Raw genomic sequence first — 27,999 nt, 5'->3', positions numbered from 1 at the left:
CGCCGAGGAGTAGGTTTCTGGGGGGGTTAGTTGCGGGGACCCGCTAGGCTGGTCGCGGCCGAGCCCAGAGGGATGGAGTCGGTGGCCGAGGGACCCGAGTTCGGGGCCTTCAAGCGACCGGCGCTGCCGCCGGCGGCCCCGCTCCGCGGCAAGGAGGTGGGCGCCGCTCCCCGGGACCCCGAGGGGGAAGCAGCGGGTGGGGAGCCGCCGGCGGAGAGCCAGCCCCAGCCCCGGGCCCCAGGCTCGGCCCCCGGACCCCTCCCCGCCGCGGCCCCGCAGCCCCGCTACCAGGAGCCGCCGTGGGGCAGCTCTCCCCCAGCCGAGGCCGGCTACGGCCTGGAGACCCTGAAGGGCGGCGTCATCGTGGGCACCCTGCGCTTGGAGGGCAGGAGCTGGTTCCTGGTGGGGCGGCTGCCGGGCTGCGCCCTGGCCCTGGAGCACCCGTCCGTGTCGCGGCACCACGCCGTGCTGCAGTACCGCGGCCAGGCCCAGCCCGGCTTCTACGTCTACGACCTGGACAGCACCCACGGCACCTTCCTCAACAAGGCCCGGCTCCCGCCCCGCACCTACTGCCGGGTGCGCGTGGGGCACACGCTGCGTTTCGGGGGCAGCTCCCGCCTCTTCCTGCTGCAGGTGGGTGCGGAGCGGCGCTGAGAGCCATTGACCCAAACTGTAAACCTGTGTATGATGGAAACCACTTCAAGCCAGGGGGTGCGGTGCACCCCTAGTTCCAGCCCCCGTGGTAGGGGAGGAGGGACGCCCTGCCTGCAGGTGGTGGCAGCCTGTCTCCAAACGGAGAAATGTGACTGTAAACCCCCCAAACTGTCCAGGGGTAGCACCTGAAAATACCTCTGAAAGTGGGGCTGCACGTGCAGTGATGTGCAGAGTACTGACTCTGTGTGCCCAGTTATCACAGGTATAAACAGCAGTGTAGGTACTGCTTAAGGGAGTAGAGCAAAGTGCCCTAGATAAGTGGCCTGCAGGGCTCTACCCACCCAAACCATGCCTCTCAGGTCTATGCTGCTATTATTGCTGTGTAGCATCCCACTGCCACCCTTGTAACTACACACTAGCTGACAAACATGGATGCAGCAGGGTCCATGCACCTAGCCAGGAAAACTTGATTTAATCATGGATTTCTACAGAAAAGTGCATTCTTGGTTGTTATAACCTTAATACATATTCTTCACAACTCAGAGATAGACGTAGGTTTCATTTTTAGAAGGTACGCAGATAAATTAAGTGATTTATTTTGAAAACTTTTCAGTTTAGTTTTATACCTATATCAGAAAAAGAATGATTATCTGGTTATTTCATTTACCAAAGGTAATTGAAGCAGATATTTATGAAGTTGTTAGGAGGTGAACTATCTCCAGTTCAACGGGTTAATCATTAATATTTCAAGGATTTTCTTGCCATGCTGTATTAGGAGGAGAACATCACCAGACAGACATTTAAATTGTTTTATTTAACTAAAACAACGTTATGTATTCTGGACTTTTTCTTTAACAGCAAGCATATAATATTTTAACAAAACAAGCATATGATTTTTTTAATTTAGTTCAACATTCAAGTTTTTTAAAATCAGGTTTGTTTTTGTTAAAATTGTTTTTAACTAAAATAGTTAAATGAAATACCGGTATTTAAAAAAAAGAAAGCAAAAGTTAAATTGACTATATCAGCCAGGTCAACATGAGAAACTTAAAATATTGGTTTCTGCAGCTAACTCAGTCGTCTTCATTTTCCTGTTTTTTCATAATCTGGAAAAGAAAAACAAGCTTTCCTGCTTTTTCGGGTCCCAAACGATTTCTCAATTTGGAATGAAGTAGTCCAAAAGAAGAAAATATTCTTTCTACACTGGCAGAAGAAGCTACTGCTGTTAAAAGTGAGATTATCAATTCAACAGTCTCTGAATCCAAGTGCTTAAGTGACTTCCACCAGTTCACTGGTGTGACTTCCTTTAAATCATCATCAACAAACATATATTTCTTGAGTGGTTCACCCTTAGCTCAGAAGTTTATTATAGTTGGCATTATGGAGGGATGATTGCTGGTTGTCCATGTCATAGCCAACTCCTCTTCTTCAGCAATTAAGGTTTGACCCTAGTACTGAGTATTGAGAATATTTGCAAGAAAATGAGCTGGAGATAGTGCTTGTCCCATTTGTTTTTTTAATGCTTGTATTTCTGTTTTTAAGATCTCACTCAGTTCCTTCCAAATTTCAACAGTGTAAGCAATAAAACAGCTATTTCTCTGCATTTTGTTCAAGGCTACAGAAATAGGCTTCAGGGTACTTAGCATGTGTTCAACATTTCTCTTAAGCCAGTGTTGAGAACTTTGGCTGTGGCAGTGCCATCTGTTTTTTCACGATTTTGTTCACAAACTGTCATCAGATTAGGCCAATTCTTGATATAGTTCTCAAAACAGTCCACTATGAGTTCCATCGCACGTCTTGTGGGAGAGTTAGCTGGGTTCCTCCCACTTTTTTCAGAGCAGCTGCTGCAAAGTGGTTGTTACAGAAGTATTTTGCAATTTCAACAACATTAGCCTTTATTTCTGGAACACTAAAGTCTTTGGCGAGGAGGTGCATCAAATGAGCACTGCAACCGTATGTTATTAGCTTAGGACTTTCTTCACTCTCTTCTAAATTTCTTCTCATCTTGGATACATTTGCAGCATTGTCTGTGACCAAGCTGTGTACTAGACATTTGAATTTTTTTTCACAGTTTGTTATAGCTGTTACCGCTACTTCTCATAAGTATTCTGCTGTGTGTGCATTTTCTGATGTATCAATTGTTTCTGTAAGGAAGACTTTCCCTTCTTCTGTTGTCACACAAGCATATACAACAGGATCATTGTGGACATTGCTTCACCCATCAAGACTCAGGTTAACAATTTCACCCTCTAGACCTTTTGCACACTGCTCAATTTCTCTTTCATACACTTAATCCAGCAATTTGCCTGCGACATCTGCTCTGTTGGATGGACTGTATCCTGGTCTTAATCACTGAACCACGTTAACAAAGTATGGGTTCTCAATCATAGGAAAGGAGAGTGTTGCATAAACAAACCAGGCAATTTTTTCATCGGTTACCTCTTTTTGTAATCTGTTGGTTCTTATCACAAACTTATCTATTGTTGTTTCTGGATGATGGAGATTTTTTTTTTCTGTATGCCACAGGTGATATACTGTGGCTATGTGACATACATGATGTGACTGAAACACTAGCGTTGGCAAATAACTCTAAAACTATAGCAGATTATAGTGATTTTGAAGGTGGATAATCTTCAGAATCCTGTATGTTGAGGATGTATTCTCCTAAACAAAATAAGTCAATGCAATTATTTAATTATTATTACCATACTGTTCATTTAGTATTACTCATTGAATTCACTTACACTCAGTACTACTTTAAAGGTGAAATTGTAAAAGGAAGATCTGCCTATTTCAGCTATTTATTTTTATCACAACTGCATCTAAAATAATAGTACCATAGAGTAACAACTATATTTTTTGCTCTAATATAAGAATTCAAGAATAGTCAGAAGGAAGACAGGCAGTCCTTAAGAGAGAAGTATGAAATAAAAAGTTTACCAACCTGAAGATCCTGCATGTTCAGACGTGTTCCTTTCATCATCTTCAACGCAGCTTCCTCCTGAGAAGGAACACTTCTCATGATGATGTTCATTTGGGCAACCAGGCCTTGCCTTTCTTTGTTGCACTATTTGTATTTTGCACACATGCCTGTCTTACCCACAGGTAGAGGAACTTCATTAAAAGATTCCCAAACTGGGTCTCTCTTGCAGCCTACTGCCATTATAGGTTTTCCCTTCTAGTGAGAGAATGGTATGGTAGATATCAACTCAATGAAGGCTACACTCAGAAAGACCTCTAGACATCTGGAATATGCTGCTCACACAGTTTCACTTTTGTTTCTACCGCCTGTCCCTCCCTTCTCACATTTATCTCCAGATTTCTTCTCCTTGTCCAGATCTATTCCGCCCCCAACAATCTTCTATTCATTGAACTTTTTGAAATTGCATTTTTAGAGAGAGGTAAGGGATTGATTCTGTGTATACAAATTTGTGAGGGACAATAGGGTTGAGGCCTGTTATTGCTCACCTCTATATATTTATTTATTTAAAACATTTTTGCTGTTAACAAGCATGTTATCTCTGGAGACACAAATCCACAGGTATCTTCTAGACTGAGCACTGAGTCCCATTGGATAGATAGAAAGATTAACCTAAATAATGTATACAGAAGCCCCTGGAACCCTATAAAAGTGGGTCCCTAATCCATGAACTATTGGAACTCATTTACAAAACTTTTCTTAAACATTACATTAGTATATTGTTTCATACTATAGAATTAGAATTTATAATCCCTATTCCATGATGAGATATCTTTGAGCTATAATGTATTTTAATTGAAACTATCTTTAGATAGGTTTTTTCCTCAAAAAGCATTTTATCAAAAAAATCTGATTTTTTTTTTTAAATCATTGATTTTTATCCACCCTGGGATGCAGCCTGCCTTTCACTGTAGTGGGTAGTTGTTCATATGGTTCCTGTGCTCTACATGCTTCCGTACGTGTACACAGAGTCTGACTCTCAGTCTTTGCAGTTATAGCAGTGTCAAACCCATGTGTTCAAATATCATGAGTTAAGCCCTTGAAATTCATGACTTTGCAAAAATATTTAGGAGTCTCTTGGTCTTCTGGCTTCTCAGCCTTTGTGGGTGCACTTGGGTCACATTTTCAAGCATTGCTTCGCAATCATGAAGGCAAGAAACTCACTTTTAAAAAGAGCTGAGAGTCTCACACGTTCACGTGATTCCAGGAGCTGTAGCATTAAGAAATGCACTAGACATTGTAAGAACATAAGAACACCCATACTGGGTCAAACCAAAGGTCCATCTAGCCCAGTAGCCTGTCTTCCGACAGTGGGCAATGCCAGGTGCTTCAAAGGGAATGAACAGAACAGGTAATCATCAAGTGATCCATCCCCTGTCGCCCATTCCCAGCTTCTGACAACAGAGGCTAGGAACACCATCCTTGCCCATCCTGGCTAATAGCCATTGATGGAACCTATCCTCCATGAACTTAACTAGATCTTATTATTGGAACCCAGCTATAGTCTTGGCCTTCACAACATCCTCTGGAAAAGAGTTCCACAGGTTGACTGCGTTCTGTGAAGAAATACTTCCTTTTGTTTGTTTTAAATCTGCTGCCTATTATTTCATTTGGTGACCCCTAGCTCTTGTGTTATGAGGAGTAAATACTTTAATAACTTTTTCCACACACGTCATGATTTTATAGACTTCTATCATATTCCCCCTTAGTCATCTCTTTTCTAAACTGAAAAATCCTAGTCTTATTAATCGCTCCTCATATGATAACTGTTCTATACCCCTATTCATTTTTGTTGCCTTTTTCTGAACCTTTTCCAATTCTAATATATCTTTTTGAGATGGGGTGACCACATATGCATGCAGTATTCAAGATGTGGGTGTACCATGGATTTATATACAAGCAATATGATATTTTCTGCTTATTACCTGTCCCTTTCGTAATGATTTCAAACATTCTGTTCGTTTTTTTTGACTGCCGCTGCATATTGAATGGATGTTTTCAGAGAACTATCCACAATGATTGCAAGATCTTTGTTGAGTGGTAACAGCTAATTTAGACCCCATCATTTTATATGTATAGGTGGGATTATGTTTTCCAATGCACATTACTTTGCATTTATCAACATTCAGTTTCATCTGCCATTTTGTTGCCCAGCCACCCAGTTTTGTGAGATCCTTTTGCAGGTCTTCACAGTCTGCTTGGGACTTAACTATCTTGAGTAGTTTTGTATCATCTGCAAATTTTGCCACCTCACTTTTTACCCTTGTAAAAGCTATGATAAAGTTGCAAGAGTTAGCAACCCTGAAACTGACCAGCTTTCAAATTGACAGCATCCTTTTAAGGACACTATTTCATGTAGCTTAACTTAATTATTCAGCAACTTAAGAAACTAAGTTCATGAGTTATGGGAAATGGGCAGGCATTTGATTCACCACCCGTAAAAATGCTCTATAATTGGCTTGATTGATTATTAACTGGACAAAAAAATCACCCTTTGAAGCATGATGTACCTCTCACTGCTGGTAAACAGCATCAAACTAGATGGAACGTTTTTGTTGTTGTTTTAGTATTTGTTTTTTCCAAAGTGACAAGTTAGCTGTATGGTCCTGTAGTGTAAATTACATGAGGAATGCCTTTCTTGTCTTCATTGTATGTTTAGTTCTTGTAGCATGATTTGCAGTAGAAGAATTGGATGCATATCTTGGAAAGTTGCATTCTTGCAGAAAAGCTTGCATGTGCTCTTTGGCAAATGCAGAGTTTATGAAAGTAATCTAAATTAAGGAATCAAATTTAAGAGTTCAAATCTGTTTTTGTTGGGGTGGGGGGTTGTGCTTTTTTGTTTTAAAGGAAGAAAAAGCAAAAGCAATCATTTTCATTTTGAATTCTAGTTTAGCAGTATCATATTTCTAGGAGTTAAAATACTAACGCCTAACAGCCCAGGAAAAATTGTATTAAAAGTTGTGATAACAAGCTCTTTTGAGGCCCTCAAAGCACTTCATGAGCATTAGTTACTCATACCTAGCCACACCCTTGTGAATTAAATGATGATATATAGGGGTCACCTGTCCTACCATTAAAATACAGCCACATCTGGGATTGAACGCTGCATCTGTATGTTGCTTTTTGGTAGACAGGAAGTGAAAACTACTGTGTCCAGTAGCAGGGGATTTAGGGATGTGGAATACAGTAGGTAAACTGAACTTTTTATTAAAAAAAAAAAAAAACTATAAAGAGAGATTGATGGTATCATATAATAATTTGCTTTTCTATTACAAAATGGTATCTCTTCTAGATGCACTCTTTAAAGGTATTGTCTGTGTCTTGTGCTGCAGGGACCTGAGGAGGATCAGGAGTCTGAGTCGGAACTAACTGTGACTCAGCTGAAGGCTCTGCGCAAGCAGCAACAGGCAAAGTTAGAGAAGACAATGTTAGGTGAGGACTCCGATGAAGATGAACAAGAAGAAAAGGAAGAGAGAAGAAATGAGAACAATCAGAGTAACGATATGAGTTGCTCGTGGGGAATGGGTAAGAGAGATTGTACCTCTGAATGAAGTTGCTAAAATAAGAGCTTAAAGTCTTTTGAGTGAAAACTAGATTGATGAAAACTAAGCATTGAATTCCAGCTGCGGTGGTGTATGATGAGTGAGAGATTTTTTGAAGACAAATATCATTTTCTTTTTTATAAAAAGGTTGCTGGTGTAAGTAAGTTTGTGTGTGGAAAAGACAAAGGGAGATCTATCCCCTTCCCCCCCCCCCCCAAAAAAAAACAAAAAACAAACCAAGTCCCGCAATTTTAAGGGTCTGACTTCAAAACAAAAAGACAAGACAGTAAGAATTGAAATTTACACTCTGTCCTTAACTTTTGCTGTGTTGTGCATATTATTTTAACAAATGTAGTGTATACAATTGCTTGAGACCCCCTACACAGTGGAGTTAGCCCTAACTGAATTTCTTTGCATCTGTGTGTTTGTTTGGCCTTAGGGTTGGGTTTTCTAATTTTTGTGGTTTAATTCTCAAGAAAACCGAACCCCTCAAGTCAGCTTATCAGAGCTGACAAAGTGGACCATAATTTTAATTAGCTAAAGTTCCAATACTTTAAAAGTATGTCTTTAAAATGATAAACTACTGTTATATACTTAACCTTACTAGCAAAAGACAGGTGAATCTGTGAGGATAACTTATCAAAAGAATGTAAAACTTAAGCAAAACTTGTTATACAGGGATTTTTCTGAATTGTGGCTCATATCTTTCACACTGATGAATGCTGAATTTTACTTGCATCTCTTCCCAACCTCCTTTCCTGTTTCATCTGCACTTCTGTGTATGCTTTCCTCCAGGGGAAGATGCTGAGGAAGATGAGGTTGAAGAAAATCCTATTGCCATCGAGTTTCAGGAGGAGCAAGAAGCCTTTTATTTGAAGGACCCTAGGAAGGCGCTTCAGGGTTTCTTTGACAGGGAAGGTATGTGTATTGTCTGTCTTTTGTCAGCTGAGCATTTCCCCATAGTGGTGCATGCGGCGATGCCATACTTGTCACACTCTGCCATGTATTTGGAATGTAGGAACTGAACTTTTCTGTTCTCTTTTAGTGTATTGTATCCGTATGAGGAGAGAGTAATAAGACTGGGACTTTTCAGCTTGGAAAAGAGACAACATAGGGGGGATATGATAGAGGTCTGTTAAAATCATGACCGGGGTGGAGAAAGTAAATAAGGAAGTGTTATTTACTCCTTCTCATAACACAAGAACTAGGGGTCACCAAAAATGAAATTAACAGGCAGCAGATTTAAAACAAACAAAAAGAAGTATTTCTTCACACAACACACAGTCAACCTGTGGAACTCTTTGCCAGATGATGTTGTGAAGGCCAAGACTATAACAAGATTCTAATAAGAACTAGATAAGTTCTTTAAGGATAGGTCCATGAATGGCTATTAGCCAGGATGAGCAAGGATGGTGTTCCTAGCTTCTGTTTGCCAGAAGCTGGGAATGGGCGACAAGGGATGGATTATTTGATGATTACCTGTTCTGTTCATTTCCTCTGAAGCACCTGGCATTGCCCGCTGTTGGAAGACAGGCTACGGGGCTAGATGGACCTTTGTTCTGACCCAGTATGGCTGTTCTTACGTTATTATTGAAACTCTTGTCTCTGGATCCAGGGCCTTAGTTCAGAGTTCAAATTTTGTTTCTGGTTCCCAGGCTGGGAATTGTGTAAGCACCTTGCATCATTCTTGAGTGACACCCCTTCTACAACCAACTCTCAAAAGTAAAGTTTAAGGGGTCCAGAGGTGGCATAGTTCAGACTCATCTGGTTAGGGGATGGTGGTTGTGATATGAGGTTTTATGGGAAAGTATTATAGAGCAGCAGTGACAAGTTGATGTAAATTTGAAATCATTGCTGGTAAAGTTTGCAGATGACTCAAATGTTGGTGGAGTGTTAATGACAGCTTGGTTCTAAAGAGAGATCTGGATCTCATTGTTAGTTTGGCTCACTTTAACAGCATATGTTTTAATACAAGTAAATGCAAGGTCACAAATGATGAACCAATACAGGTTGCTCTTAGGATGGGGTGGGAGGGCAAAGGGGGACTGTGTTTGGGAAAGTCATGACTCAGAAAAAAACTTAAGGTCACAGTGAATAACCAACTGCCCAGGATGATGTGGTGGCTAAGAGCAAATCCAATCTGTTGATGTATAAGTAGGGGAGTATCAAGCAGAAAAGGGGTTATTTTCCTCTTAAACCTCGCTGTCATCCCCTACCACAAGTAATGTTTGCTGGTTATTACAACGTGGGCAGCTGCATCAACTTTTTTCTCTATTTCCTGTACAGGAGAAGAACTAGAGTATGAATATGATGACCATGGACACAATACCTGGCTCTGCAGGGTTAAGTAGGTATATTGTGCATTGACTTTTTGAAATTAGAGGCTTTTCTTTCAGTTTCACAAGCAGAAGCAGAGAGAGTCATTTGCTCGATTGGTACATCTGCAGCTGAGACCAAAATGAGATTAGGCTTAAGCACTGAAATTGAAATAGAAGAATGATGGATGGATGACTATGCAGTTTAGTGTCTGTTCTCTTTCCCCCAGTCTTTCTTGCTTTGCTATTTTACATCCTCCAGGAACATAAAATTGTGACAATGCTTTCAATTGTCCCTGCTGTGAGAAACACAACAATTTGAAATATCTTAGGAAGTATTTAGCTAGCAGTATCTCACAAACCAATGGAGATAGAAATTCATGCTTTATGCTATTTGAAATCTGATTTCTGCCTTTCAGTTGGTATAAAACAGTGGTTTCTAGCTTCAAGGGTTCTTCAGAGAGGCCACTAACATCTTGTTGGTGTTGGGGAGGGGAAAGCAAGATAGTAATTGGAAGGCTGTGACCTTTAAGGTCTGATATCTTATGACCAAATAGAATAGCTTGGAATGGCTTATACCATTTTGAGAAGCTCTGCTCCAGTATGGCATAACATTAATTTCTAGCATTAGTAATTCGCAAGATACAGGAGCTTAAAAGTACTTTGGGGCCTAACGTAGTTCCTTTTGGCTTGTCGGTGCTGTTTTGCTATTGCCTGGGATTGGATATAGGAAGTCCTGTTCCTCAGGCTAGTTAAAGATTTGCCTGAATGTTTTGTGAAAACTAACTGGTTTGACTAATGTTGTAAAAAAATGTAATATGAAAATATTTACCAAAAAAGAGAATAGGGTGGGATGGAAAGAGTGATGTCCAACGTAAAGAACATAGGAGCCTAGTAGTGTCTCAGAGCTGTTGTGTAACTCGGAATTGAACAGGTTGCCTGTGGATGATGCATCAGGGAAGCAGCTGGTGGCAGAGGCTATCCATTCAGGAAAGAAAAAGGAAGCAATGATACAGTGCGCGTTGGAAGCTTGCCGAATACTGGATGCTAGAGGTGTGCTGCGGCAAGAGGCAGGTTGGTAACTGGTCACATTCTTTTATAGCTGTTTAGAAGATGTTCTCTGAGGGAGGGCTTCTGGTTGCTGAGAAAGCTTGAGCCTGCTGCATAAGCCTAGAGTTAATTTAAACAATCTTGCATTCTCCAATGTACATGTTACATATTTGGTCAACTGTGTGATACTAACTAGACTAGGTAGGCTTAAATCAATGATGTAAATGGCTAGCTTCAAACCATTCTCTTTTTCAAGAGTTTTAACTCTTTTTTTGCTTCCTCACCTTTCCCCCCTCACCCTTCTCAGTATCCCGGAAAAGGAAAGCAAAGAACTGGGAAGAGGAGGACTTTTATGACAGTGATGATGACACCTTCCTTGACCGAACTGGGGTTGTTGAAAAGAAACGACTGAACAGAATGAAAAAAGCTGGGAAAATAGAAGAGAAGCCGGAGACTTTTGATTCACTGGTAAGAAGAACCTCGGGTTAACAGCCAGACAGGGCACTGTTGGCTTTAGGCTATAATCAGTCTTGCATACGCGGTTGCTGGAAAGAAAGATCAAAGGGATTTTAAATTGCTCTGTATTAGACAGTGCTCTGATACCATCTCAGGCCTGTAATTACCAAGTGATCAGCCTAGAGTGGAGTCAGTAGGGCTCAGCGTCCATAGAACAAGAGACTTGAAGGGTTGAAGATTGGTGTTGGTGTATGCGTGGAACCTTTTTGACACCAGCACAGGGTGGAAGTGCCAGAAAGCTGCTGCTACCAGCACTTCAGTCGCATGTGTGCACATAGTTGGTGCACACAGAAACTGCCACCACTTTTGGTACAACGTAACTTCTACTAGCAGCCTCAGCAAAAAGGAGCAGGATTGATTTGTGCATAGAGAACAAGCCTTCTCATCCTAGAACTCTTCCTGCTTAAGGTTGAGGCACATAGGGTAGGCAGTACTGCAGAAGTTTGCTCTGCTGTGCCTGCTCTGTGGCTAGAGGACTTCAGTCCCCAGGCCAATCAGTCATCTGGCATGAACCCTATATTCACACACGCAAACTAGGGGAGGCAAGAGGAATTTGCAACTTCATTGATCAGAGCTGTGAAAATAATTTTCATCTAATGAGTTACATTAGGGAAATGTACTGTATTGTACTTGCTTGTGCAGTTTTTTTTCTGCTTGACAGGACAGGGCAGAGAGGTGGGTGAATTGAGTATCAGAACAAAGACACAGAAACAGCTTCAGGCCATCACAAAATAATTTCCAAGTGTCAAAAGTGCACGTGGTACCTCCCAAAACAAGATGATCTGATCCCTGTTTCAAAGACCATACAAACTGGATTGAACCTGATTTGACAAGTTAGGGTCATACTCAGACAAGGAGGGTGAGAAGGAAAGACAAGGGTGACAATAATATAACATGGTTACCCAGGCATGTGCACATCTTGATGCTTCGGGAGGAAAATGAGATGAGAAATTGTTTAGGAGCAGAGTCAGTCCTTTGAGCCAGTAACCTCCTGGCCAAAGATCAGCAGTGTAAAGACAGGATAATGTGGTAGAATATTAGTTTTAAAAATAACTTGTTTTTAAAATATCTTTAAAATGAAAATGTTTTTTAATTGTGTGGCTCTTTGTAGGTTGCAAAGTTAAATGCAGCTGAAAAAGAACTTTCTGAGATAACAGAGAAGTTGAAGGTTTCAGGGAAAGGTAAGGCACCAAGTATCCCTTGTTAAACTCATCCAGCTAGTACACCCTCCACCCCTTACCTTAGATGTTATGTACTGTTAAGATACTCATTACTGTCGGATCCTGTGTACTGGATTAGGTACTCTCTTTGGGACTGGTGTGAAACAATAGCCAGCAGAATGACCTGCAAGTCTGCCTGCTTCTAGACTCCACTCCTCCATTTTCATTTAACAACTATATGTTAAGACATGTATACGAACTCTGCCCTCTCCTGCACAGAGCTCTCTAAAGCTCTTCAATCAGGTAAACTTGTGCTCATCGGTGTTAACCATGTTTGTGAGACCAACCCTATTTGAAGATAATTCTTCCACAACCTCCAAATCATTTTGCAGGAAACAAAAGACCAAAGGCTTCTGCAATTGCAGATGATCTCTATTCAGGTCATCTTTGTCACTGCTGATGTAAAAGTTTAAAGGAAAGAAAAACTGAAAAGTACACAGTGAAAATACTTGAAGTTTAGGACCCTGTGTCTGTCTGGTGAATTTGCAACTTGCTGCCACGTGAGGTCAGAGTTTGGGTTCCAGACTTGCTCTTCTGGAGTGGGTGGGGAGCTTCTTCTGGGTTGGGTGTGTGTAGTGTAGGGAAAAGCTACTGTCAGGTGAGATGGTCATATTCCATAACTTGAGTCAGAGCTAACCTTCCTCGAAGAGAGGAGCACTATCAGGTAAAGCTTTTGAGACTCTGTGGGGAATAGGTTAGGAGATCCTAGAGAACTTTCACCAATCCCCTCATCCCCTGCAAACAGAACTTTTTGTTTCCAAATATGTCTTCAGGGTTCCTTGTGGAATGACCCCTGAATATAGGTGTATGTAAATAATGTTAAATTTGTCTGCCAATAATGTGCTCTTGCATTTCATAGAGGTAGTTAAAAGGATGCTGTCACTCAAAAATCCTACTTCCATCTGCACATTTTATACCTCCTTTTGTTATAGTAGCTGCTATGGTTACTAGAATGAAAGATCAGAGGGGAAAGCATATTTTTGTCTTTTTTTCAGATTTTACTTTGTGCATTTGACAGCACTTGTTGAGTAGTCAGTTACACTGCTTTCTAATGGTCAGTTGCATCACTCTCATGAGATGTTGTAGCTGGGAGGGAGAAGATTATACTGTTCCACAGGCTCTGCAAGCAGGTATTTATTGTTAGCAACAACTTAAAGTGAAGAGGCAGCAGGCAGGTGCATTCCCAAGGACATTTCGTGGCATTGCTCTTGGGCCCAGTCAAAGACCCTGATAATGCAGCAAGGAAATGCAAACTCTCCTCCCCCTTTTTTTTTATCAAAAAGGAATTTAAAAATAAATATCTTCAGTGAACAGCCTTTAAATTGTAAGCTGAATTTCAAAAAAATTCAAATTGACTGTCTCTTGAAACAAAACAAATATTGGGCACATAAAAAGTCCACCAGAAAAAGTTGAGACAAAATGTACTTGTAGGCTGTGTTGTGTGACCAGGTGATATCTGGGGGAAACGTACTTAGGTGTGTGTTTATACATTTTCTACCAGAAATAGTTTGCATAAACAAAGGATGGGGCATCCCTGTGTGAGTAAGATTTCTCAGAGAATAGTAGTGTCTTCCAGGTGGTAATATATTTCAACTTATGGTAGCTGTACTTTTATGTCTGCGTGATATGGTCAGCTATTTCATTTTGGTATACCAACCCAATACCAGTGCTAGTTTGGATCAACAATTTTGTTTCTGGTCATTTGTCCAGGACCATTGCTTGGAAAATCTGTCTGAACCTGATAGCATTTAGTATTGTTAATTCCGGCATGATGACTCACTGAGGTGGATATGAATCCTTTATAGCCCTGGAAAACTGGAAATGGCAGCATTTGTTGCTAGATCTGTCAGACTGCTAGGTATAGGACCTTACTTTGAAACAATAGTGGGGCTACTTTGGTACCTCAGTTTAACAATGCCTTCCCCACATTGGGCCAGGATAGACTATAACTAATCTTACATCACTGGCCAGCCTATTTTAATCCTTATATTGGCTGCTTGTTTTTTTTCCTTTGTAATTTAAATTGGTAGCTCACATTAACCATAGGTGCCAGCCTACAGCTTCTTAGAGCATGTACACTAATGATAGGTGATTTTTTACCATTGTATTGGTAGTTTGTCAATACTGTTACAGCAGGTAAGGTTGTGAAACCTTCTCAAGCTTTGGCTTTCTCTAAGTGATTACATGCCTGGCCTCTAAGAGAAGCACTCCAGAAGGATGGACGAGTGAGTGACAGGCTGAATTACTGCACCTCTTACCCAGCACTTGTCGAGATTAAGTGGTTGTCAGAGAGACATCAGTAGAGGTTTACAGATTGCTTCCTAAACTCATTTTGAACTAACTACTGATGGGGAAGCTTGATAACTCTCTCATACTTCAGTGCAGCTGAATGAAAATCAAATACACAGAGATTTTCAGTTTTATTTTTTGTGAGCAATAATGTTCTTATTCGTGGATCAGCTGATAGTGAAGTAAGTGGCCTTAAGAGCTTTTGTCCCTATAACATAAAATACAATATCTATGATTAATCCTGCTCCTAGTGATGACTAATTTTAGTCTTCCCAGCAATTTCCTGTGCTATTGCAGATATCGCATCCTAAGAAAAAGACTGTGAACTGCATTCAATAGCCTGAGCTTGGGAAATCTAGTCCCTCAAGCAGCAGTGGGGTAGAGATTCCCTTTGTGATGCTGAGGTAATAGACCCTACTGTGGATCTGCTCACCAGAGGACAGACTGGTTTGTCCAAAGCTGACACGGCTGCCCTCTGTCATTGCCACCCAATGCTGAAACTGCCAAATCCACTTACACATTGCTGAGTCTCTATGTTGAAATGGTGGCAGCACTTTAGGCAGAGACAACTAATCCATTCTGCATTGGGGCAGGGTTATTTGTATCCATTTTCTGGGCTGGTCCATTGTGCCCAAGTTCAGGCCCAATTCTGTGAGGTGCTGAGCATCTTATTCCCATGGACTTCAAGGTTTTTCCCAAGTCAGGATCTTTTTGAGTCTGGAGCATGCCTATTCGCTGGCTAACTTTAAAGTTCAGATACTTAATCTGGTGGTATGTTAAACATCTCTCTAGGAATGGACTAATGCATCAGATAGTGCAGAATGTGTATAAGTTTAGTAGTAAAAGTGCTCTGTGTGTGTGTGTACACACCTTTAATTCAAGGTTATTTTGTAGACATCATGATCATAAGAGATATTGTATGTCAATATTCTCCCTATCTTTTAAAAGGTTCAGTCAGTCAGTTTGTGGGTAGCTTTTGTCCTAATTCACACTCAGTGTAAAGTTATTAATTATATAAGAGAGAAATAGACTTAATATGAGAGCTCCTTTGGCTGGACTACTTACAATATAATTTTATTAATGCTGATATATCCTCTTTCTAAGGTACATTAGGGCACGTAGCATACCAAGTAATAATAATTCCTTGCATCTTATTAACTAAGTGATCTTTGAGTAATTACTGTTACATGCTGCTACAGCTTTAGTGTTTGTTTGTTAAACGTGAAACTATATTTTGTTCTATATCAGAAATATCCAGTTTATAAATGGAGGCCTTTTATAAATGTTTGCATAACTAGAAGAAATGCTTAATAGTTCCTTACAATCACTTTCAAAAATGTACTCATCACAAAAAAAATTAAACAAAGCCAAAAAAAGAAATCATCTTTAATTACATTCAACCAATTCTGATTTTTAATTAAGGCTGAGTTAATTAGGGCTGGAATTTTAAAATACTTAGGGCTGTCTTATAATTAGGGTTGGGATTTAAAAATTTGCATATTACATAATTGTGTACAGACACACGTACATATCTGCATGCACACTTAATCATACATTTACAAAGATTTAAATTTGGGTGAATTTTAGCATAGCATATAATAGTTTTTTAAAAAGGGGGGAGGGGCAGAAGTTCTTACCGGACAACAAATGGCTCAGAAATTCTGACAACACAGAATTAGTTCTCTTCATTGTCTGCCTCTGACATAACTCAGAGGATGCAAATTCTGTAGCATTGTCAAAATCCAAGGAAAAAACCCCATACCTTTATTTTCCCAAATATAAATCAGCCTTCCCAATTAGAAAACATTGGCAAACAACAGTATGTAAGGTTGTCTAAACAGGAATCACAGATGAGGTAATTTTTAGGTAAGATAGGACATGCTTACAGACTTCAAGGGGGTGATTACTTGAGTTAACATTCACAAATTCAGAAATGGGTTTACACAGACTAAAATGTATTGAATCAAATTAATCCTTTAGGGAATGCCATTGAATTCATCCCAAGGGACAAATTTGGCCCATTATTTAGCTGAATAGTGAGGGTTTTGCACAGCGGGTGGTGCATTAGCTAGATTTCTGTCTTGGGTACTTATACGGCCCCATCACACACTTCACAATCTTTTAAGGTTAAATTTGGTGGATATGAGACTCATCTTTTTTCTTTTTTTTTCCCCCCTTCTACCATGTGCATTTTGCAATCATCTTGCCCAGCCCAACCCCAGACGGCTTCTCAGGATTCCTTGGATGAGTTCATGACTGAAATAAAATCAGGCTGCTCCTTAGACAGCGTAATGAGGAAGAAGCTTCATTTGCGGTCCTTTGAATTGAGGAAAGAACAGCAGAGATTGAAAGGGTTAATAAAGATTGTTAAACCTGCGGAACTGCCAGAGCTGAAGCCCCAGTGAGTCTACATCAATAATCACTGTATATTGTCCATGTGAAATTGTCCTGGTGAGTGGAATGCTACCAAAATGTAGAAAGAGCAAAATATACAGTGGGTACCACCTCTTATGCTATGTCTGAGATGTCACTTTGGCGTGTCAGTGTGCCATTGACCCATTGCCATGTTAGAGGAATGCTACAGAGAGATGCAGCAACAATGGAGTTAAAGCAGTAAGATCAACACCTGTGTGTGTGTGTGTGCGTGTGCGCGCGCGTGTGCAAGCACACAGTGGTGTTTCTTAATAACCTTTCATGCAGAAGGATCACACAGCACAGGTTTGAGTTCTTGTTCCATAGCATGACCTTTGTTCCGCAAATGTTTCTGTTCTTAAACAGAAGAGGTTGATGCTTAGGTATTTACTGTAGGCTTTGCATGTGCTAATCGCTTTTCTTTCTATCTAATTTTGTTAGGACTGGGAGTCATGGTCTGGAACGAGAGAGCAAGCCTAAAAAGCTAACGTTGCCTCTCTTTGGTGCAATGAAGGGAGGAAGAAAATTCAAACTGAAAACTGGAAACCTAGGGGTAAGTATGATGAAGAAAGCAGTTTTAAGGTATTCTTTGCTTTTCTTTCCTTAGGTCATTGGCTTCCTCTTCGCTTTCTTTTCTATTCTTCTTGGCCTTTTAGTTAAATTCAAATGCATTATTGGTTTAATTCCCAATATGACTATCAAAAAACTATGACCTGCTCTCCTGGGGACAATGACTGTCTCTTTTCACTCTTCATTTTCACCTGCGCTGATACCTTTCCTTAGGACAAAATAGCTCGTCGTCGGTTTGGTGGTACTTTCCTAGTTCTTCCTATGAGTGGAACATGCATGCTGCTTTGTCCTGTCTTGACTGTCTGTGGCCATTCTGTATCAACCTGTCTATATATCTTAGGGTTTTTAATAGCGCTCATCACCAGATTACCTAAGCACTGCTACATCAGTTTGCTTTTACGTCACAGAAGTTGCCTGTTAGACGTCCAGATATCCCTGAAAGCTTGTTAAAAATGAAAGATGATGGGCCTGAAGTGGAGGAGGAAGATGAGGATGAAGATGAGGAGCAGGAAATCAAAGCAGCAAACATCGGGACACAAAAAACTGAGATGAAAATGGCAAGAGAAGAAGAAGAAGAGACTAGTCTTCCTGCCAATTTTCCTAGTAAGAATCTGGAACCTACCCATGGTAAACAGTGACCCCTTTTTTCCTTTTTCCCTGCATTAGGTTATGTGACTATAAACCTATTGGATTTTTCAGAGTTGCACAAAGCTATGGAGATTTGCTTCACAGATGTTCATGTGATACTTTGCAGATTTCCTTTTCACAGCTTTGTGCCTATGAGTTCAGCATTCTGGGCACAAACAGATCCAAGACACAACTGAGTTTCACCTGATTTTGTATTCAAGCTCTGCACAATAGCAAATTTCCCATAGCTTGGGGATTAAAAAAGAGACAAAAGAAATCTTATTGATAAACCAGGGTGTGCAGCACTTGAGTGTCTTACAGTAACAAACTAGAACATGGCATTGTTGTAAGGGAACATAATTAAAAAGAAAACAGATTTCAGAGGAACAATACCTTTGAAGGTTTATAAACTGAGGAGGTAAAATATTGTCACAGTCATAATGGCAGGATCTTGACTGTCTCTATGGAGTTTATATCTAAATTCAAAGCCTTTTGCATTCACCAACTCTGTGCATGTGAAAACTCAGCTATGACATTGCAGTAAGTTATTTTGTTCCCTCCTGTCTGCAACTCTGCCTCCTTGCCTTAATGTATAATATCGTGCAATATGGCCAAGTTGTTGTTGTTAGTTTAAACTGGCTCTATGGGTTAATTAAACTCCTTTCCCAATGTTGCATTGAAATATTCTTTCTACGTTTAATCTTTTTGGGTGTTTATAGAGAATTGTCCCTTTATTTGAATGTCAGTGCTGAAATGAATGCAGCTAAGTTTACTCTAGTGTATTGTGTTTCAGTGATACTAGTGCTCTACTTCTTAGGATGCCTGATAAGTGTATTCTGTTGACTTTTTGGCTGTTTTTCACAGGGATTGGTTTTCAGTCTCAGCCCATCAGCAAGCAGTTAAAGACACCAGAGAATGAATATCAGGTGGACCTATCACAAGAGAAGTCTCAAGGTGAGCAATGCAATGTGGAGCTCAGCAATTGTGCAGGAGATTATGGACTTAATGTATCCAAAGGAGCTATTGTCTATGCAAATTAGCAAAAGGAAACAGCGTTATCTAGTTTCAGAAGCAGGGAACTAGGAATCCAAGGGGTGTAAGGGCTGTTCTCAACTCTGCCACAGCCTAAATATGTGACTTCTGGGCAAGTCACTTCACCTCTGTGTTTCAATTCTCCTCGCCCCTCCAAATCTGTAAGGCGCTTTGAGTTCCTTGGATGAAAGACACTGTATAAATACAAAATTATTTTAATGCAGTAGAGTGACAGCAGGATCTTGTGAGGAAGAACCAAGTGTAAAAAATGATGCACCCTTTTCCTCCTCCTTGTCTTGTCCTGTCTTAAGAGTTGGTCAGAGGGGAAATGCTTGTGAAGCTTTGTACCAGTACAGATCTCAGGTAACATAGGGCTGGCAGTAGCATGCACTCTGAGCTGCTCAAATGTCACCATGCGTTTTACAAAAATCCATCTGATCCTCAAGATCAAGGCCTGACTTGGCATGCAAAACATTTGGAAGAGATCTGTATGAATTCTTTTGCTCTGCTCTCCCACCTGACAGTCTCTGGCAGCCTAAGATCCCTCAGGGAGACTGTCCTCTTATTGTCTCATAGGGGTGAATTTTGATGTCGCATGAGATTGAGATCTTAAGTCACTTAGGTTAAATGACAGGAGATTCAAGGCTATTCATCTCACGTGCTCCCTCACTGTTCTCTTTCACTAACTGATACTCCTGTACACAGTGAAGTGGCATTTTTGTATGTTGGTTCCATGTATTTCCTAAAGTAGCTTTCGGTCTTCGTGGTCCAGTGTATAGACTCTTGATGGCCGAAGTCCAAGACTTCCGTGCCCCAGCTTCAGTATTAAATTCTCTTGTAATCTGCAGGGAGAAGATTGCTTGACTACTAGAATTTATCATTATAGTAACTGTAGATGGAAAAGACCTATTAGATCCTAACCCCTTACAAGTGTGGATATATGGAGTGCCAGCTAGAGGTTCGAATACGTTAAAGTACAGTTGTCACTTAAATGTATTTAATCTCAATACATTAATAACCATAGGATCCTGTTCAACAGATAAAAGAAGTGAATTTTGGTACAGTAAGGTTAATGAATCATTTCCTTTGACAGGTCTGTTTTTAAGTGGGCCTTTTGTAAACTTATTTCTGATAGAGCTACTGGTTCGTGATGTAGGAGCAATACGGTGTGCTATAAAACAGATCTTGTTTCTTCCCAGCATCGGAGAGAGCGTGCAAGACATTTGAGGAGAGCCCCAAGAAAAAGACGAAAGTGGATGGCCCAAGCAGGGTAAGTAATGATACCTGAAGCTCTCTTACACATAGGAAGACAGTCCCTGCCCCAAGAAGTCAACAATCTAATTTAAAAGATTCCCTCTGAGTGAAATGGGCTGGTGACTTGGTTGGAGTATGGCTTTGTGACAGTGATGTCTCTTCCATGGTGTGTGAGACTAGTCTTCTAATGCAGTGGTCTCCAAAGTGGGGTGCGCAAGAGCATCCTTTGGGGTGCGCAGCAGGAGGAGCGCCGCTGGAGCAGTGCCGCTTCGGCAGTTTGGGCAGCCCTTTTTTTTATTATTTATTTTTGCCCTTCGGCAGTTCGGGTGACCCTTTTGGGGGAGGGAGGGGGGCGTTTGGGCAGGAGTCCGAGCTCTTTTTTTTTTTTTTTTTTTTTTGCAGGGGGCAGCAAAAATGGTAGAGCCGGCCCTGTGGCGCAGCAGGGGGTGCATGCTCAAAATTTTGTTTTTACTGATAGGGGTGTGCGATCAAAAAAGTTTGGAGACCACTGTTCTAATGCACTGCTGCTTCAGCAGGCATAGAGAGCTATTGCAAGTCACCAAGGAGTGTGCCTGCTGAGAAACCATGAGCTAGCATTTCAGGAATGACAGAGATTCGTAAAAGCTACAATCAAACTAGACGACCAGTCTATTCATCAAAGCTTCCTTTCCAACTGTATTGATAGCACTTTGTGCTGGGTCACAGTGATGTGATCTCTCATTCGCTTGTATGTGCTCCAGCTTGCCATAAAAACTGGCATGCTTCAAGGCCCAGACCTGTAACTGCAGAGCTTTCTTGTTGATCAGCGTGGGATGTTGCACGCACTGGCTTACACAGCAAAGGTCTTAGTCTGGAAAACTTGGGGACCACCTTTCTAGTCCACATGTCTTGCCTTTAATATAACTTCATCCTTTTGGGGAGTTGTGGAAAGGGGCCATTGTTAGTGTTCTGGAATTCAATGTAACTGGGAGCCAAGGTGTAAGTGGCCTTCAGTGCATTCACAAGGAGGATAGAGTTGTTTCTAGGATAAAAATCTGTAAGGGCTATAAACCCTCCATGTTTTGGGGCATAAAGATAATCACTTCTGCCTGGGATTAGAAAGAACCTTTTCCTGGGGGCATATTACGGCATAATTTAGCATCATGGGGGCTTGTACCTTTCTCTAAACCAGGGGTAGGCAACCTATGGCACGTGTGCCGAAGGCGGCAAGCAAGCTGATTTTCAGTGGCACTCACACTGCCTGGGTCCTGGCCACCGGTCTGGGGGGGCTCTGCATTTTAATTTCATTTTAATTGAAGCGTCTTAAAATATTTTAAAAACCTTATTTACTTTACATACAACAATAGTTTAGTTAAATATTATAGACTTATAGAAAGGGACCTTCTAAAAACGTTAAAATGTATTACTGGCACGCGAAACCTTAAATTAGAGAGAATAAATTAAGACGGCACACCACTTTTGAAAGGTTGCTGACCCCTGCTCTAAACCATCTGGTACTGACCATTGTTGGAGACAGGGTACTGGACTAGATGGACTACAAGTTTATCCAGTGTGGCAATTTCTACGCAGCACATTCTGGTTGTAGGTTTTGTAATTGATGGAATGCTATGCAAATACGCTGCATCATGTAGCAGAGAGACATAATGCCCATCAGCCACTAGCAGGATCTGCTAATCCAAAAAAATACTTCCATTGGCATTAATTGATTCCATTGTTAGCAATCCCAGCAAAGAGGCCAAGGACTGAATGGGAACATTCTTCAGAGGTTGTCTCTCTGTAGCTAGGTTGAAGCATATTAGTGAGGGACGTGTCAGTAAATTTGCACTGCTACAGTCTGTGCTGTACCCCTTCTGTGGATAACTAGAAAGTATCAGTCTCCAGGGCTGTCAAACCCAGCACCTCTAACCAGCACTAATTCACTTCAAGCATTCTAATATTATAGCATTCTCATAATATTAAATACCTTAGATTATCTTCACATTCCCATTACAAATCACTTTTTGCACATGCTACCTTTTAAAAAATCTCCTTTTGGTTGATATTTTCCATATTAGGTTTCAGCCCAAAGGTAGCATTTTTTAAAAAGTTGGAGGAAAAAATCTTTTTATACACATTTGAGTCATGCAAAAAGTCTTTTCTCTTTCTGAGAAGATTTTGACTTTTTTGTGCACAAGAATAAAAATAGCTGAATTTTACATGCTGACACTTTCCAGGAGGCTAGATCTTCCAGAGGTCTCTAATCCAGGTTAATTTTTGAAAATTAAACAGATTTGTGGGACTGAAAAATTGCTTTGATCATGCTGGTAGATCTGTCTTAAGGTTTTATGTTTATAACCAATACATAAATTCAATGCTTAGTAAATAAAATATAGACTCATAGACTTTAAGACCAGACTTTAAGAAGGGACCATCATGATCATCTAGTCTGACCTCCTGCACACTGCAGGCTATAGACCCTCACCCACCCACTCATGTAATAGACCCCTAACCTCTGGTTGAGTTACTGAAGTCCTTGATTCATGATTTAAAGACTTAAATATAGGTGATATTTTTTTAACTGTTTTCAGTATTTCACTATGGACTTGTTAGATTTTGACTACATAATTGTGGAAGTAAAAGATGAAAGCAGTTAAAAGATTACTGCTTCAGCCCTAAATTTTCAACTTGACCTTAACTTGCTATCTCCATATTTAGACCTCGATGAAAACAGCCTGATTTTTGAGGAGCACTTAGCAGTCACAAATTCTACTGAAGTTAATGGGAGCTGGAAGCGTATATCTCCTTGGAAAACCAGGCTACTCTTATTTAACAGCATAACTTCAGACATTCAAGTTTGATACTGTTGGCCTTAATATAACTTTTTTCCAGTGTGAATTGTGCTCCTAAATCACTTAAGTCTCACCTTCATCTTTTGCCTTAAACAGGGACATTCATTGTAAAATTTACATCAATGTAACATTCAGCTTACAAATTTAAACCTTCAAGAATCAGCAAATACAAAAATTAACATTCTCATTGTAACCTTTATTTGCACACACCCTGGACACAATCCTGTGTTTTGTATTATCTGTAATGCTGTTAAGTGCAACAAACAGTTCTGCCCTCATTAGTACACTCAGCTCCTACTGACTTCATTGGGGATTTCATGGCTGTATCGGAGGGTGTCATCCTCCTTCGATCTATGCTCTGAGGCCTGCTCCGTTACCCGCCCCTGCATTCCTGTGGTGTTTCCTCATTGACTCTTCACAGTAGGGAAACTGCTCCCACCTCTCAGTAGCTTTTTTTAATACCACATCACTTCCATGAGCTTAAAACTGACTACTTGAAACACCTGGGAACTTTATGCTAAGAATGCTATATCTTTAAAAAATATCTGCTCAAATTTTTATTTTTTTGCAGCTCCAGCAAGCGCTTTCCTCCTCGCAGTACCCAGAAGATGACCCAGACTACTGTGTATGGATGCCTCCTGCAGGTACCAAGCAATTTCCTCTAACTTCTTATGCCAGTAAATCAGGAATCCATTTGCAAAATAGTCCTGAGGTCGCTGAAGTGTGGCCCAAAAAAAAAAAAAAATCAACCAGTATGGATATTTCACACATGCATGGTATTTGGGATGGGTGTAACACAAACATGTACTTTTTACGCTGTTATATGTGCTGCTATTAGTTCCTGCAGTTCTCTATCGGCTTCATTACACCAAGTATGGTGGTGGTTTTATTATTTGAGAGGGAGATCAAAGCCTGTGAGGTTTTGAGCAGCCTCAACTTTCACTGAAGTCATTGGGACATTCAGCAACCTATGGGATTGGTCCTCTAAAACTTCTTGAAAACTCTTTGGCCAAAATTTTGAAACGCAAATCTTCCTACAATTCGTATCACATGTTTTGGAGAGACAAGTCTTATTAACTTATTGTGGCAGAGATATGGAATGACTTTTAATAGGGGCACAAATCCAATTTGTGTGGAGGGTGAAAGGTAAAGATTAACTTTTTTCTAATTAACCTTCAGATCATTTTGATTTAACCTTCTGTGGTTATTTTTAATGATGCAATGAATTTTCAATTATACTTTTTTAATAGGAGCATGGCTTATGCATATAGCTTTTCATATTAAGTGCATAGATTAGATTTCATATGGTTTCATGATAGTCTTTCTCAAAATTACAGATAATTAGGGGTTTAAAACCTTGCTGAACCTCACAGGGAGGGAGGAAATGGGGAAGGAACTTCACTGAGGAGAGCTCTAACCCAGAGCTAAGTGAACAAAAGGACTGTACTCCATTAGCACTAGTAAAAACTAGAGCAAAATTCCTGGCTCAGCTGACCAGAAGACAGGCTGACCTGGGTGTGTCTAGCCAGATTCCTTTTTTTTTTTTGAGGGAGCTCTCTTTTCCTGTCTCCAGCTGCTAATGGGAGGATTTGTCTCCTGTCTGCGCTGGCATAATGGAGACACTGGAGGAACCAAATAAACAGGAAATATATTATGTAGTCTTGTAAAGGCATATGACTCCCAGCTGTCAGGAATTACGTCTCAAAAGGAGACTAGTATTGTAGTATCCATTGTGTGGGCTAGTATACTTTTTCTGCCTCTTGAACGTATGCTCTGTGTAGACAGTTTCATTCTTTGCTCTGAGTTGATCTTGAAAGAGCAAATATATATATATATTTTTTTGTCTCTTGTCAATCAGGTCAAAGCGGTGATGGCAAGACTCATCTGAATGAAAAATATGGCTATTAAGCTTCACAGACCTCAGAGCCACTGCCTGGGGCCTAAGGGACCGTGTTACGTTGGACAACTTCCTGCACAGAGTTGAGTGAGGGTTGAAAGAGTTGGCTTCTTGGATGTTTTCCAGATTGAATGGCATCAGCACCAGTTCGGACAGTTATCTCAAGCATTGCATTTGTTCTTTGGTTTTAAAACACTTCCAAGGATTCCTGAGCCTTGCATACAAATTTTTCCACCTCTTCCTTCTGCAGTTGGCCTGGTCGTTGTATTCAGCGTGAGAATGTTAGACTTGTAAGGGCTTTATGTTTATTAGCTTGATGAGGTGAGACAAAGCTGGTTTTATCCAATAAAAATGAGAACACAAGTGTTCTCTGCCTCCAAATTATACTTAAAATGGCATTGTCAGGGCAAATGTGACCCAAAGTTCAAGTTTTATAAAAACATTTTATTTCAAAGGAAATATTTTTTAACCAAAAAAAAAAAAAAAAAAAAAAATCCAAATCCTTTGCAACCTTTGGAACTCAAGCATTTCAGCACTGAATAGTGCAAGAAAACCAGAGAATGAAATTGACTGGAAACACTGAGAAAAATGCAATAATTAGAGGCATGGAAATACTCTCATAAGCAATCCAAATATTTTCAAATTTGTCTTCATATCTTTCAGAAGAGACAAATTTGAGGGGACATGATAAAATCCCCTAAAATAATGAATGTTCTAGAAAAGGGAGATCGGAATTTCTGTTCTCCTTGTGTCATAACATAAGAACATTGAGACATTTTGATGAATTTGAAAAATGATACATTCAAAATTGATAAAAGATGATAATTCTCTCAGTGCATAATTAGACTGTGGAACTCATTGCCACAGAATGTTGTTGGAGGCAAGAATTTAGTGAGGACTAAAGAGGGATTTGACCTTTCTATAGATGACAAGAATATCCAGAATTATAAAAATGAATGCTGAAAAAGAGTATTGGAAGGATCCAATACCTAATTTATATATAATACAAAACCTGCTGCTTAAAATAATTCCGAATTATGAGAGATAAGGAAGAGACCTTGAAGGGAGCAGATTACCCTCGTCTGCCAACTGTGCAGTTTCTTCTAAAGCAGTGGTGGGCAACCCGCGGCCCGTGATCTGGTGCCCAGGAACCTGGCAAACTGCGGCCACCAGGAGCTTTGGGGGGCCGCACCTGCGGATAGTCAACTTCAGCAAAATGCCTTGCGGCCCGCTATCAGATTACCCTGATGGGCTGCAGGTTCCCACCACTGTTCTAGAGCATGGATGCTGGCCACTGTCAAGAGACAAGATACTGGATTCAATCAACCATAGGTCTGAGCCAGTCCAACGTTTCCTATGTAAAATAGCTCTATAAAATGGCTACAGTGGTGCTTGCATTATGCATAAGGAAATTCTTCTTTAAAAATATGGATTTTATCCTGACAATGTCTCTTCACCTTCCTCTTTCATCGAACATGTTTCTAGGATGGTCATAATAGTTCAGGCTTTTCTGTCTTTTCAGCGTTGTGTGTTTGGGCAGATGCCTTTCATATTCCCCTATTCAAGCCACCACTTAGTTGAGAGTATTTCTCCCTGGTAACCAAAGTCCACTCACATCAGTGTCCTCTTACCAGTTCTTTCAAAATCATAATTAAGGAGAAAATACCTGCAGATGGAGCTAGCAAAGCACAAACAAATGCTGTGTCATAGGCCCCTTCCATCTATGAGCTGTAGTATGTCCAATTCCTTTCCTCTGGACCTCTGAAGTGTTCCCTTCCTAATTAACCGCGTTCCCCCCCACCTCCCGCCCTTAATAAAGCTGAAAATTCACCCATACTTATGCCGGTGGCTTTAAAATCAAACCCTGGTGTACAAGAGTGATTTCATACCCACCTATTCAGCCACCCAGCTGTTGAGATGGGTCTTTGCTTCTGGAGTAAGCTACAGTATCCACACACTTGTTCTCGCTGTTTGTGCCAACATGTGGCCAGGATACAGTGCTTTCTCCAGCATTCAAGGACCAATTGTCCAAAGCTGCCATTTCCTGTGCAGAGCACATGATTATTGTATTCTCTGCCACATGTTTACCTCATTATCATAATTACTTTCCCTTGCTACAAAACTTCCTGTTACGTATTCACCTGTTAAATACATTTTAATTTATAGGGCATACACAAAGCCCTCTAGGCATGTAATATCTGGCCAGCTGACTTCAAGATCTTTTGGTTTGGAGCTCTGTACGTGAAGCAGTTTGTTTGATAATTTGCATAACACGTTATGTTGTTTCAAGTCAAACAATTGTACATTTAATATAGTTCTATAAATGCCCTAGGTTTTTACAAGCTTTTACATTCTAATTTAAAAGTGTGACATTTAGCATGAGATGCTCTCAGCATCGTGATGAGAGAAATTAAGTGCAATGAAATGTCAAAAGTTCTCTTTTTCTGATACCCCGGTGTGTGTGCTTATATGTATATACATGTGTATGTATACTCTCCACCGTGAATATATTGCATTGTTGCTGGGTTCTGATGACCTGTTAAACCTAGGTTCAGTCTCATGTTTTCACTAGACATACTCAATAAAAGTGCTGCCTAATTGTAGTTCAACGGACTAGTCTTTCACTTGGAGCCTGGCTTCAAATCTAGTCTTTGATTGCAAGTGAAAACAGGGCCGCCCAGAGGATTCAGGGGGCCTGGGGTCTGCCCCCCGCCGCCGAATTGCCACCAAAGACCCGGCACTTCGGCAGCGGATCCTGGGGCAGAAGGACCGCCCTGCCGCGGGTCTTCAGGGCACTTCGGTGGCGGGTCCTG

The 27,999-nt window shown here is 40.7% G+C and overlaps 1 protein-coding gene across 2 annotated transcripts; it reads left to right on the top strand.

Moving 5' to 3' along the window:
• Window positions 1-15: 15 nt before the first annotated feature.
• On the top strand, window positions 16-27,789 carry LOC120400236 (solute carrier family 4 member 1 adaptor protein). 2 transcript variants are annotated; one of them, XM_039528671.1, is made up of 14 exons: window positions 16-633; window positions 6,967-7,159; window positions 7,972-8,094; window positions 9,463-9,523; window positions 10,426-10,565; window positions 10,849-11,009; window positions 12,169-12,238; window positions 16,778-16,967; window positions 17,420-17,531; window positions 17,956-18,151; window positions 19,040-19,129; window positions 20,407-20,477; window positions 23,861-23,933; window positions 25,148-27,789. In XM_039528671.1, exons 1-14 carry the CDS (start codon window positions 73-75, stop codon window positions 25,195-25,197), a joined length of 2,091 nt encoding a protein of 696 aa, XP_039384605.1. In that variant the 5' UTR covers window positions 16-72; the 3' UTR covers window positions 25,198-27,789. The 2 variants fall into 2 exon arrangements, with proteins under 2 accessions (XP_039384605.1, XP_039384604.1); XM_039528670.1 differs by having other exon boundaries at window positions 17,956-18,175.
• The last annotated feature ends 210 nt before the right edge of the window (window positions 27,790-27,999 follow it).

Source organism: Mauremys reevesii, linkage group 3 (genome assembly GCF_016161935.1).
Source record: "Mauremys reevesii isolate NIE-2019 linkage group 3, ASM1616193v1, whole genome shotgun sequence".
Classification (NCBI taxonomy): Eukaryota; Metazoa; Chordata; order Testudines; family Geoemydidae; genus Mauremys; species Mauremys reevesii.
This window is presented reverse-complemented; position numbering and strand designations above follow the sequence as displayed.